The sequence below is a fragment of the Neoarius graeffei genome, chromosome 11, assembly GCF_027579695.1.
Source record: "Neoarius graeffei isolate fNeoGra1 chromosome 11, fNeoGra1.pri, whole genome shotgun sequence".
NCBI lineage: Eukaryota > Metazoa > Chordata > Actinopteri > Siluriformes > Ariidae > Neoarius > Neoarius graeffei.
The window spans coordinates 24,524,471-24,536,970 of record NC_083579.1 but is presented as its reverse complement, the minus strand read 5'-3'; the positions used below and the strand labels follow the sequence as shown (position 1 = coordinate 24,536,970).

Sequence of the window (12,500 nt, the reverse complement as noted above, 5' to 3'; positions counted from 1 at the left end):
CCAAACTTTAAATAATTGTGGTCATACTTCCTTCTTTTTTTGCTTGGCCCAGACTCTGTCTCCTCACTCACTGTAGCTTTAGGTACTAAAAACGATCCATTTTGTCTCTGGCACAGGCTAGCTGAAGTTTGCTAAATGTCTGCAATAGTAACTTATTCTGGTTTATTTTTCCTCACGTTGCCCCCCCCCCCCCCCCCCCCCCCCCCCCCCCGAAGAACTCTGGTGCCCCCTAGGGGAGGCGCGCCCCACACTTTGAAAAGCCCTGCCCTAGACCATGTCTGTAGTACACTTCTCATTAAAAACACCAAGATCTATGAATATGCTTGAAATGCTCCCATGTCTCCCTGCACTTAGAGCTGGAATAATTAAAACTTTTGGAGAAGTGCTGTTATAGGAAAATTATCAACAGGTTGTGTGACACAGCTCAGCATAAAGCAGTGTTGCTGTTAGTATCCCAAAGTTGATTATTTTCTAATAACAGCACATCCCAACATGTTTTACTCCTCTTATCCCAAAGCAATTTCCCAACTATTTCAATTTCATACTAGCTTGCATCACAGAAGTGACGTTTCATTTCATTTCCTTTTGACCTCATTACACCAGGTATTAACACTGCTGCCACCACAGCCCAAGCCCCATTATCTCTCTCGAAAGACATGCCTGTAATTGGTGGTGTTGTGTCATTGGCTTCTGCGTTGGCTGGCAACACTGCACTCACAGGTAACTTTGGCTCCCATTAATGTGTTTTATTAATCAGAATGACTTTTCAGGAACATTTAAGTGCAAGTGTAACCTTGAATGTTATTCACAGGAGCATTGCCTACCTCAAATGCCAACTCCAAAATCATTGGCGACGTGAGTACAAGCAACTACCAGATATTTGATGAGGACTCTTGGCTCTGCACTTAGTCCTGCTGACCTTTATTGTGTATATATCTTAGGCGAGCACCCAGACAGATGCTTCAGTGAATGGAGACCCTCAGCAGCGACGGATGCTGAAGAATAAAGCGGTCATGTGCAAACCTATCAATGATGAGCAGAGCATCCAGTGTGAACTTGAGCCTCTAAAACTACTGTCTGAGACAGGTTAATTTCTATTTTACTGATTTTATTGAATCACACCATGCAGTCATTGTCAGTTTTCTTTAACAGATTTTTACTGATGACTTGGATCTATATATGCAGATTTTACCACATTCATCTATTCTATCTGTAAATACCAGCTTACTGTAAGCTAATTATGGGTTAATATATGTGAATTTATATTAAACTCCTCCTGTGGGCTCACTACTGGTAGGAAGAACTAAGAGTCCGGTGCGATGTGGATTGGATGGCAGTACGAGGTGGGTGCCTTGGTGGTCTGCTCCCTGGCTGACAAAACTGGCTCATGGAACGTAACTTCTGTGGCGGGAAAAGAGCCTGAGCTGGTGCAGGAGGTAGAGAGGTACCAGCTAGATATAGTCAGGCTCACTTCAACGTAGGGTACGGGCTCTGGAGTCAAACTCCTGGAGAGAGGCTGGACTCTATTCTAGAGTTGCCCTCAGTAGGAAGCAGTGAGCAGGTGTGGGTTTTCACATAGCCCCCCAGTTCTGTACCAATATGTTGGAGTTTACCCTGGTGGATGAGAGAGTTGCCTCTATGAGGCATTCTTGGAGGCCTTGAATGGGGTGCTGGAAGGCACCCATTTGGGAACTCTGTCATTCTGCTAAGGGACTGTAAAGCTCACGTGGGCAAGAACAGTGAAACCTGGAATGGTATGATTGGGAGGAACGGCCCACCCGATCTGAACCTGAGTGGTGCTCTGTTATTGGACTTCTGTGCTGGGAGTAGTCTGTGTGTACTTCTGAACACTGTGTTTGAGCACAAGGGTGTTCAGAAGTACACTTGGTACCAGAACACTCCAGGTCATAGGTTGGTGATTGAGGTTTTTTTTTTTTTTTAAAGTCATATCATCAGACCTGCAGTTGTATGTCTTGGACACTGTGGTGAAGAGAGGAGCTGAGCTGTCAACTGATTACCACCTGGTCATGAGTTGAGTCAGATGGCAGGGGAAGATGCTGGACAGTCCTTGCAAATGCAAAAAATGTATAATGCAGTTGTGCTGGGAACATTTATCAGAGCCCCCTGTCAGAGAGGGGCTCTGATAAATTGGCGTAAATTGAATGGTGTGGAAAAGGCTGGGTTTTCTTTCACGGGATAATTGAGTCATTGGGATCTGCTGTTATCCCTTTGGTAAATCCAGTGTCAAGTAAAAGCGAGCCGCACCTAACCGTTCAAGCGGTTTATGAATGTGAGGCATCAGGTATGTGTCAAATTTAGACACTGCATTGACTTTTCTATAGTCTACACAGAAACAGACCGACCCGTCGGTCTTGGGAACCAAAGCAAGTTTATTTATATAGCGCATTTCATACACTGTGGCAGTTCAATGTGCTTTACAGAGGTAAAGGCAAAACAGTAAACAATAGAAAATAAAATTACATAAAATAAAGGGGGAAGAAGAGAGAAGAATAAAAATATAAGAATTAAACAATAGTAGAAATAAAGTAATAAAATGAAGTAAAAGTTCAGTAAAAAACAGCAGAATAAAATGGAATAAAAGTTAAGTAAAGTTTAAAACATGTAAAGATGATATTTATCAGTTAGCAGAAAGTATCTGAAAACAGCTTGGTCTTTAATTTAGATTTGAAGCTTCCAGCAGCAGGAGCATTTTTGATGTCCTTTGGGATTTGGTTCCATAGCTGTACTGCATAGTAGCTAAAAGCTGCTTCACCACACTTTGTTTTAACAACAGGTTTTACCAGTAAATTTTGCTGCTGCGATCTGGTAGATCTGATTGGGTTAGGCCTCTGCAACATAGCATGCAACCAAGACCACTGGAATGCTCCAGTCGCTGTGCGACTCCTCAATTACTCCCATCTTCAGCATAGCCCGGAGTTTGTCCCAAACCACATTTTTCTTGTGTTCGGGGAGCCGATATGGGCGGCTGCACACCACTACCCCTGGGGGAGTCTCAATATGGTGTTCTTTTCTTATTAGGTCACTGTGACCAGGTAGGGGTGAGAACACATCGCAGAATTCCTCCTGCAACCGAATGACCTGTGCTGTCTGGGACGGTGAGAGGTGGTCTCCACAGGGGACTGGGGTGAATTGGGCTGCACTTTTTTAGACTTACCTCCAGTCCCAGCTCTGCTCTCTCCAGAACTATTATCGCCAGAGGCACAGGAACCTCCTCTCTTCACAGTTTCAGGAAATTGAGGTGGTAAATTTGACGTGTTGTCCCTATCTGGATGTTTGACCTCCCCACTTCACCATGTGAACTCAAAGGGCCCTTGCCTCTTGGTGAGCAATTTTGAGCTTGAAGTGAGCAGTAGAATGAGGACTTTATCTCCCAGTGCAAATTCTCTCAGCACAATGACTTCTGGTGTGGCCGCTGGATTTACCAGCTGATGTTCGCAACATGCCGTACACCATCTGCAGACATCGGCGCGAGTCCCTGGCCAGTAGAAATGGGCCATGAGTTGATATTTAGTGATTTATTCCTGCGGCTCATCATAATCTTATGGCTGGGCATTTGAGGCAGGATTAAAGTTCCAACGGCTCTTCTGGACTAACAGCTGTCATCTTTTTCTTTCGTTTGAGTGTCTTGCGTCACTTGACCCAGCCTATCCTTAATAATACAAAAGCATGGGAAGGAACGCGCAATGTTAGGTTGGAGGATTTGGCCATCAATTACTTTCACTTGGTTAAAAGCATGTCTCAAGGACTTGTCATGCGTCTGCTCCAATGGGAAATTCCCTAAGGGATTCTTCGAAGAGGGAGGAGGACTCTCCCCACTCTCTGCGTCATCCTGATGCGGAGCTGACACAGAGGGCCCTTGGACCACCTCCCCAGCTAATGTTGTGGTGGGATTCCCCCATGATGTGCTACTGCAGGACCCACCCACTACTATCTACTCATTAAGGTTTAAACCCCGGCCAGTCTGTTCCCAAGATGGTGGGTGGGTGAGGCTTGGACTAATCATCGCCGGAAACGAATACTGACGGGAGTTAGTGGATTATTTGTGTACATCACCGTGCACACACTTGGCCTTCACCAAACGTGTATTTCCCAGTGCCCTGCGTTGAATTGGGCTTTGATGTATGGAGGTCTGATTTACAACTCGAATCCACCAAAGCGTGTTTGTGTCATCCCTGCAGGTGAGTGCTCCTCACCCCAGCAGTGCAGAGGTGAGGCCTGGGCCGGTGTGCTGGCACTACAGGGAGACTGGACACTTCCAGGACCAGGCCTCACCTCTGCACTGCTGGGGTGAGGAGCACTCACCTGCAGGGGTGACACAAACACGAGGGGGAAGGGGAACCATAGGCTTGAGGAGCTGGCTGCAGTGGAATCGTCCCCTGCTTCCGTACCGCCCTCATGCCGTGGGGGGAGTTCAGAATGAGAGAAAGGAAAAGAAACCAGATGTCCGCCTGCCACTGCTGCCAGATGTTCCTCTGCCAGCTCAATGGCCCAATCTAACAACGCCAGGTGGTGGCACTGGAACCATTCCGCTGTCCCCCTCAGCAGCTGAGCGATAAATTGCTCCAGTGCCACCCCAAGGTTGCGTTCCTCTGCCTTCAACCACCTCACCTTGACCACCGCTGGCAGGCGTCCCGCAACCGCTGGCCATAGGCGAAGGGCTGGCCGACCTCCTCCAGCGTCAGTGCATAGAAGTGCTGCTGTTGTTGCTCTGGGGAGTGGCGAACTAACTGGAGGATTGGTGCTTCATGTCCACGTACACCAGCCGGTTCTCTGAGAGCAGTTGCTGACCTGTGCTTCGCCAGTCAGGAGCGGTAATAGGCAGGCCATTTGCTGCTTGTATGGCCTCTGTGGTTCACTCGGAGAGCTCCAGGAAAGCCTCTGGGTCATCGTGTAGCCCCATTTTTGTGAGGGTGACACGGGGAAATCCTGCAGACTCCAGGGCTGGTGCATTTGCTGGAGTGATTAAAGCGCAGGAGCGCTTGGTGGTCGTCTTGCGGGGCCTGCAGCAGAGCCTCAAACTACTGCTCTTGCTCCATCCTCATCGCAACCAGCGTCTGGTGCTGGTTCTGTTGGGTGGAGATGAGGGCATGGACCAGCTCTGTAAATGGGGAGGACTCCATAGTGACGGTTCTGCATCTGTTCAGCATCCCAGGTTTTGGGGGGGGCATAACAGGCAGGCAGATTCAGGTTTACTTATGGTTTTATTTAAAGCCACAACTGAACCAAAACAAACATGCTTTTCAGCATACTTTAAATAAACTGTTGTATGACAATGCACAGGGGTGATTTCAGCCAGGGGAAGACCAAGGACACTGCTCCCCTCCCCATTTTATCTGCTCCCTATCGCTGCACACAGACACAGCACATGAATTCACAACGGGTGTTTCCACTTTGCCACTCACCTTCCCCAGTTTTGCTTTCCATTCACAAACCGGCCCTAAACCGTGCCCCCACTGCCACACATGGTTTTCAGAATAAAGTTACCTACACGCTATTATTCATTTGCAACACTTATTTTATACAACCCCGATTCCAAAAAAGTTGGGACAAAGTACAAATTGTAAATAAAAACAGAATGCAATGATGTGGAAGTTTCAAAATTCCATATTTTATTCAGAATAGAACATAGATGACATATCAAATGTTTAAACTGAGAAAATGCATCATTTAAAGAGAAAAATTAGGTGATTTTAAATTTCATGACAACACCACATCTCAAAAAAGTTGGGACAAGGCCATGTTTCCCACTGTGAGACATCCCCTTTTCTCTTTACAACAGTCTGTAAACATCTGAGGACTGAGGAGACAAGTTGCTGAAGTTTAGGGATAGGAATGTTAACCCATTCTTGTCTAATGTAGGATTCTAGTTGCTCAACTGTCTTAGGTCTTTTTTGTCGTATCTTCCGTTTTATGATGCGCCAAATGTTTTCTATGGGTGAAAGATCTGGACTGCAGGCTGGCCAGTTCAGTACCCGGACCCTTCTTCTACACAGCCATGATGCTGTAATTGATGCAGTATGTGGTTTGGCATTGTCATGTTGGAAAATGCAAGGTCTTCCCTGAAAGAGATGTCGTCTGGATGGGAGCATATGTTGCTCTAGAACCTGGATATACCTTTCAGCATTGATGGTGTCTTTCCAGATGTGTAAGCTGCCCATGCCACACGCACTAATGCAACCCCATACCATCAGAGATGCAGGCTTCTGAACTGAGCGCTGATAACAACTTGGGTCGTCCTTCTCCTCTTTTATCCGAATGACACGGCGTCCCTGATTTCCATAAAGAACTTCAAATTTTGATTCGTCTGACCACAGAACAGTTTTCCACTTTGCCACGGTCCATTTTAAACGAGCCTTGGCCCAGAGAAGACATCTGCGCTTCTGGATCATGTTTAGATACAACTTCTTCATTGAACTATAGAGTTTTAGCTGGCAACGGCGGGTGGCACGGTGAATTGCGTTCACAGATAATGTTCTCTGGAAATATTCCTGAGCCCATTTTGTGATTTCCAATACAGAAGCATGCCTGTATGTGATGCAGTGCCGTCTAAGGGCCCGAAGATCACGTGCACCCAGTATGGTTTTCCGGCCTTGACCCTTACACACAGAGATTCTTCCAGATCCTCTGAATCTTTTGATATTATGCACTGTAGATGATGATATGTTCAAATTCTTTGCAATTTTACACTGTCGAACTCCTTTCTGATATTGCTCCACTATTTGTCGGTGCAGAATTAGGGGGATTGGTGATCCTCTTCCCATCTTTACTTCTGAGAGCCGCTGCCACTCCAAGATGCTCTTTTTATACCCAGTCATGTTAATGACCTATTGCCAGTTGACCTAATGAGTTGCAATTTGGTCCTCCAGCTGTTCCTTTTTTGTACCTTTAACTTTTCCAGCCTCTTATTGCCCCTGTCCCAACTTTTTTGAGATGTGTTGCTGTCATGAAATTTCAAATGAGCCAATATTTGGCATGAAATTTAAAAATGTCTCACTTTCAACATTTGATATGTTGTCTGTGTTCTATTGTGAATACAATATCAGTTTTTGAGATTTGTAAATGATTGCATTCCGTTTTTATTTACAATTTGTACTTTGTCCCAACTTTTTTGGAATCGGGGTTGTAATATAAATTAAATTACTACTTTCATGATTTGCAATACTAAGTAAAAAATTAGGGGCAGCACGGTGGTGTAGTGGTTAGCGCTGTCGCCTCACAGCAAGAGGGTCCGGGTTCGATCCCCGTGGCCTGCGAGGGCCTTTCTGTGTGGAGTTTGCATGTTCTCCCCGTGTCCGCGTGGGTTTCCTCCGGGTGCTCCGGTTTCCCCCACAGTCCAAAGACATGCAGGTTAGGTTAACTGGTGACTCTAAGGTGGGGTTTACATTAGACCGTGTCAGCGGATCATCAGATTAACGTTTTTAAAACGATTAGTGTGCACACAGCAACGCCAATACACGATTCGCGTGCACACAGCAACGCCAATACACGGATACACTCGGCTCCGCAGGCATCCTGCGCTCCAAATCACTCCGCCCTGAATAGTGAGTGCCCTCTGGAGGGTGCGCACTCCGGCCCTGCGCAGCTCACAGAGCGCGCGAGTGGAGTGCACGAGCAGTGATTTGGGACTGAGCTGCTGTGTGTGTGATCTCAGTGCATGTCGGGCGTGCGCGTCACTTACCACTTGCAAGTGGAAGGATGGCAAGCCTAAAGACAATCATAACTACACAATGGGCAGTATTTGCATCAGTATTTGCAGTATTTTCATACTTTTATACTCTTTAATGAAAGGTGATACAAGGCGGAAGTCCGCGCCGTTTTTCAGCAGTCGCGTCACATGACCAACGCCAGCGAATCAGGAAGGTGGATGTCACAGTGACGTTGTCCAATGACGACGCCAGCTAGAGCTCAGCACAGCGTATCCGCGTATTCTCAATGTTTACACAGCACCGGACCAGACACGATCTGGATTGAATACGTGGACTCTGGCGGATTCCCGTTTCCAGGCGTTTTAATGTAAATGGACAGTGCATCCGCGAAGAAAACGAGACAGATACGGTCTAATGTAAACTTGGCCTTAAATTGACCGTAGATGTGAGTGTGAATGGTTGTCTGTGTCAGCCCTGTGATGATCTGGCGACTTGTCCAGGGTGTACCTCGCCTTTCGCCCGTAGTCAGCTGGGATAGGCTCCAGCTTACCTGCGACCCTGTAGAACAGGATAAAGCAGCTAGAGATAATGAGATGAGTATAAAATTATCCCCAGAGCAAAGGCAAAGTGCAGTATTTGCTGTCCACCAGCCAGGGTCACACTCAAGGTCAGGCAGTAACAAGGATACTTCATACAACTTATCAGAACAAATGCACCCATAGTAATTACCTTTTATTATTTTTCTCAATGAGGGGGAAAACATAAAATGCCATTTACCTTAATTCAGTGGTTCTGTAGATACTGCGGTTTGCCTGTGCACGGCAGAATGAACCGGTCATTTGAATTATAGCCAGAAGTATTGTCAGAACTGCTGTTATAGGAGGTCGATCAACATAATTTGAGACCAGATTCAAGAATTCAGCAGTGGTTTATCTACCAATAGATAATTAAAGGCAACATGGATGAAATCTAGAGGGGAGATGAAGGTGGAATAGAGAGGTGCAGTCCAGATTTTAAAGAGAGTTCTTGGCAAATTTAAATTCCTTCAAACATACTGGTGGATTAGGAGCTGTGTCCTTGTTTAATCTCCCATGTGTTATGATGCTTTTTGGCAATTTTTTTCCCTCTTCTCCACAGTTATTGATGAAAATGGAGAGAATGTCAGACTGGTGCCTATACCTATACCTGTTCCAACACCCATATACATTCCTGTGCCCATGCACCTGTACACTCAGTACACACCATTACCACTGGGATTCCCTCTTCCTGTATGTATTTTTAAGTCCTTATGCAGACATACCTAAACTACTTTATTCTGATGTTTCTACGATGTTATGTTCATAGTATTGACTATGGAGTGGTTGAGTGTTTTTGTTTTTTCTTGTTTTGATTTTAGATACCTGTGCCACTGGTAGTGCCAGCTTCTTCAGAATGTGCACAGCCAAGTTCCACTAAAGGCAGCGTCCCTTCACAAAGCTCACTGGAGGATGAAGATGTGGAAAAAGGCAAGAGCAGGCCCCTGTCCCATGGAGGTACATGACTGAACATTGTTCTTATAATCAGTGTGTTTTTGTGCATGGATCGGTTTAACTTTGCTGTACGTTCAGACCAAGGCAGTACCTACAGTGGGGATTTGGAATCAGAGGCCAGGTCTACCCCCTTCAGTTGGGCAGATCCTGAGGATTCTTCACACAATCTGAAGCCATCAGTCCCTTTATTGGAGTTAGAGGGCCCTAAAGATCCTCCAGTTACCTCCACAGCATCAGACTTGCCAGATTTGGAAAAAGACATTCCTCTTGGTGAGTAGCAAATTCTCATAAATAATTTAATACTGTTTGTAACCGTGATTATCCATTATTATTAATCAGATGTATTAATATCTGAATCTTTTTTTCCTCAGTGTTTGTCATTTTAATTTGTTATTAAGTTTTCACACCAATATTAACCCAAACCATGAAAAATTAATACCTTTTAAGCTGTAGATCATCATTAACCGCTTTTTCCCATTCTTATTTTGATAGCATCAAATGATCACGAAGCAACAAAGGAGCAGAAAGCATCAGCAAAACGACGCAAGAGAGGAAAGAAGGTATATTTCACACAGAAATGGACTCTTGCATGTACTCAGGTTTATTGCAGTATACAAACTTTCCCCTGTTAAAGGGAGGTCTTCGAAAGATATGGTGTGACTCATGTACACCCCCATCTGGCGTCATTGGACAGTCCGGATGTGGGTGTGCATCTGTATTTTTGGATATGCAAGGGGGAGGGAAGATAAATATGAATATTAAACTTTTAGATGTTGGGCCCAAAAATGATGCTTTTGAAAATCTCCATGGTTTTATGTTTTTTAAGCATGCTAAGTGTAAAACACAGCACTCATTGATCATTAGAGTTGTGGCTAAAGCTAAGAGGTGTGAGGGCTTTATTTTTTTCCTTTTCTTTCTCCATAGCACCAATTTATAATAAAATTGTGTACACACATCTCTCTATAACACATAGTAGGGCATCATATCCAGATTTAATCTTGCACTTGTTACAAGTAGTCCACTTTTTTTTATAGAATTTAATTTTATATTAATTTATTTTTAAGATTTCCATGTACATGTGCAATTTTAGAAGAAAGATTAAAGCAGTGAAAGTTGCGAACAACGGTATTAAACATGACTCTAGCTTATTTATCAGTCTTTGTTTCGTTACTAATGTTAAGTTAGAGTTTTTAAATGTTTGATGGATAAGAATCTCAAATAACCAAAAGCTTCACGTAAACCGCTGACGGCGTTACCCTGTGCAAGTTTATTACCACAAGGACTCATTATCAACCTAAGGTAAGATTGACCTGTTTCAAAACTTTCTATTTTCTGTATATCATCACAGTTTCTTGTTTTAATTCATAATAATTCTTAGTGCATGTTTAAAATGTTCTGCAGGGAATGTTAGTGTTAATTGATCACCTGGTTAATTGTTTGGTTTTTGAATAAATCTCAACAGATGATGCCACAGTGTAAATAAAGTCATCTAAAAGTTTTGCAACAGCAAGGCCAACCGTTTTGCTATACACTGAAGACATTTATGTTTGATATAAAAAGATGAATGAGATTCTCACTGCTGATGAGTGCTTTGCATCTTGTGGTATGGCCTCTATATTTCTGCTCTCTAAATCTTTATTGAACAATGGATTGTGACACCTTCATCCCTGCCCTGTTGAAGCTTTTAGTGATGTAACGGGCTGCTGTTTTGGGGTTTTTCTTCACAGATCTCAGAACGTTTGTCATCAACTGCTGTTGTTTTCCCTAGATGACCTGTTTAATGTCTGATTGTTCGTACACCAGTGGTAGCTTTCTTTTTCAGGACGTTTCAAATTGTTATAGCGGAGCTCTCCATGTGCAAAGCACGTAGAGCTCCATACTTAAGAAAATATCATTTGACCTGATTTTTGATGGCTTTTGACTGTACGACATCCGTACATATGACAAACATGTTGCCACCACAGGGAACCCGATTGCAAGTGCAAGGCAATGTATTGTATAAACATGACCACCAGACAATGAAATTTGTATGTTTATTTACATAAGACAGATGGGTTTTTATCCAGCACTTATTTTTAATTTACTTTTTAAAAAATAACATGATTATTTATTAACCCATTTTACGGAAAATATTTGCGACAATTTCATATAAAACTAGTTAAAATAGTTTTTAGTCCACTAGCTTGTTGGACAAATGACAGTTTCTGTCATGTAAGCACAATAGACAGATGTAAGTGCAGGAAGAGTTTTATTGAAAGCATGCTAGCAAACGGATCCAAAACATGGACAATGGCAGAGTGGAAAAACAGGCAGTGGTCGAGCGAGATAGACAAGATATCAGAGGTAATACAATACCTGTGAGATACCAGTGAAAGTGCTGGTTCACTGCTGTCCACCAGACACCCAGCCAAGTCACATCGTAATAAATGCCATGGTGTTGTTTCTGGCGCAAGGCATGCTTTGTTAAAGAAAGGAATAAATGTATTCGTAACTGTGATGCATATCTCATTATTGGCATCACTGTCACAAAACAAGGCAGCAATTTACTGACACGAAATGCATGACACTACACAATTCAATGGTTCATATGCTTTATTATTCTACTATTCAGGTTGATTTTGTGCCCTTGCAAATGTTTAAATATATTTTTATGTATGTAAAATATATATTTATTTATTTTACATACATAAAAAACATTGTGTATATTTTACATATATATATAAAATATTTTACACACGTGTATATATATATATATATATATATATATATATATATATATATATATATATATATATATATATATATTTTACACACGTGAATAATATATTGTATATAATACAATATATTAAATATGATATATTTTTTTATGTATGTAAAATAATGTGTGGTGGTTTTCATTATATTACTTACACACACACACACACGCGTGCAGAAAATAAGGCCGGACCAGTGGACATTTGTCTGTCTGTATTTCAAACGCATCAGACCGGATGGCCGATTAAAAAATAATTTGAATGTGTCCATCTGTCTTTCGAAAGCATCAAACCGGATGGCCCATGAAAAATTGTAAAAATGTGGGTGTAATCTACTTCTAATTTTCTTCCAAATGTTATACTGGGTGAATACATAGTCATAACACGTCCTGTGAAACAGGGGCTCCCGCAGACCCAACTTGAAAAATTCATAATTCATAGCTCCTGTGGGCTCAGAACGCCGCCTTCAGAGCTGGGGACGAGGTGGGCCTGAGGACAGCTAGGGACAACCTGTCGCGAGGCATCAGGGTGGCCAAGAGACAGTATTCCAG

At 43.3% G+C, this 12,500-nt stretch overlaps 1 protein-coding gene across 2 annotated transcripts in view; it reads left to right on the top strand.

Moving 5' to 3' along the window:
* si:ch211-266o15.1 (zinc finger MYM-type protein 4) overlaps positions 1-12,500 on the top strand; it is a 126,226-nt gene that overhangs the window by 80,577 nt on the left and 33,149 nt on the right. For both annotated transcript variants that reach the window (XM_060933642.1, XM_060933640.1), the window contains exons 16-22: positions 604-720; positions 812-855; positions 942-1,086; positions 8,805-8,935; positions 9,064-9,199; positions 9,275-9,466; positions 9,689-9,756. In XM_060933642.1, coding sequence (XP_060789625.1) covers positions 604-720; positions 812-855; positions 942-1,086; positions 8,805-8,935; positions 9,064-9,199; positions 9,275-9,466; positions 9,689-9,756 — 833 coding nt within the window. The remainder of the gene's footprint in view (positions 1-603; positions 721-811; positions 856-941; positions 1,087-8,804; positions 8,936-9,063; positions 9,200-9,274; positions 9,467-9,688; positions 9,757-12,500) is intronic.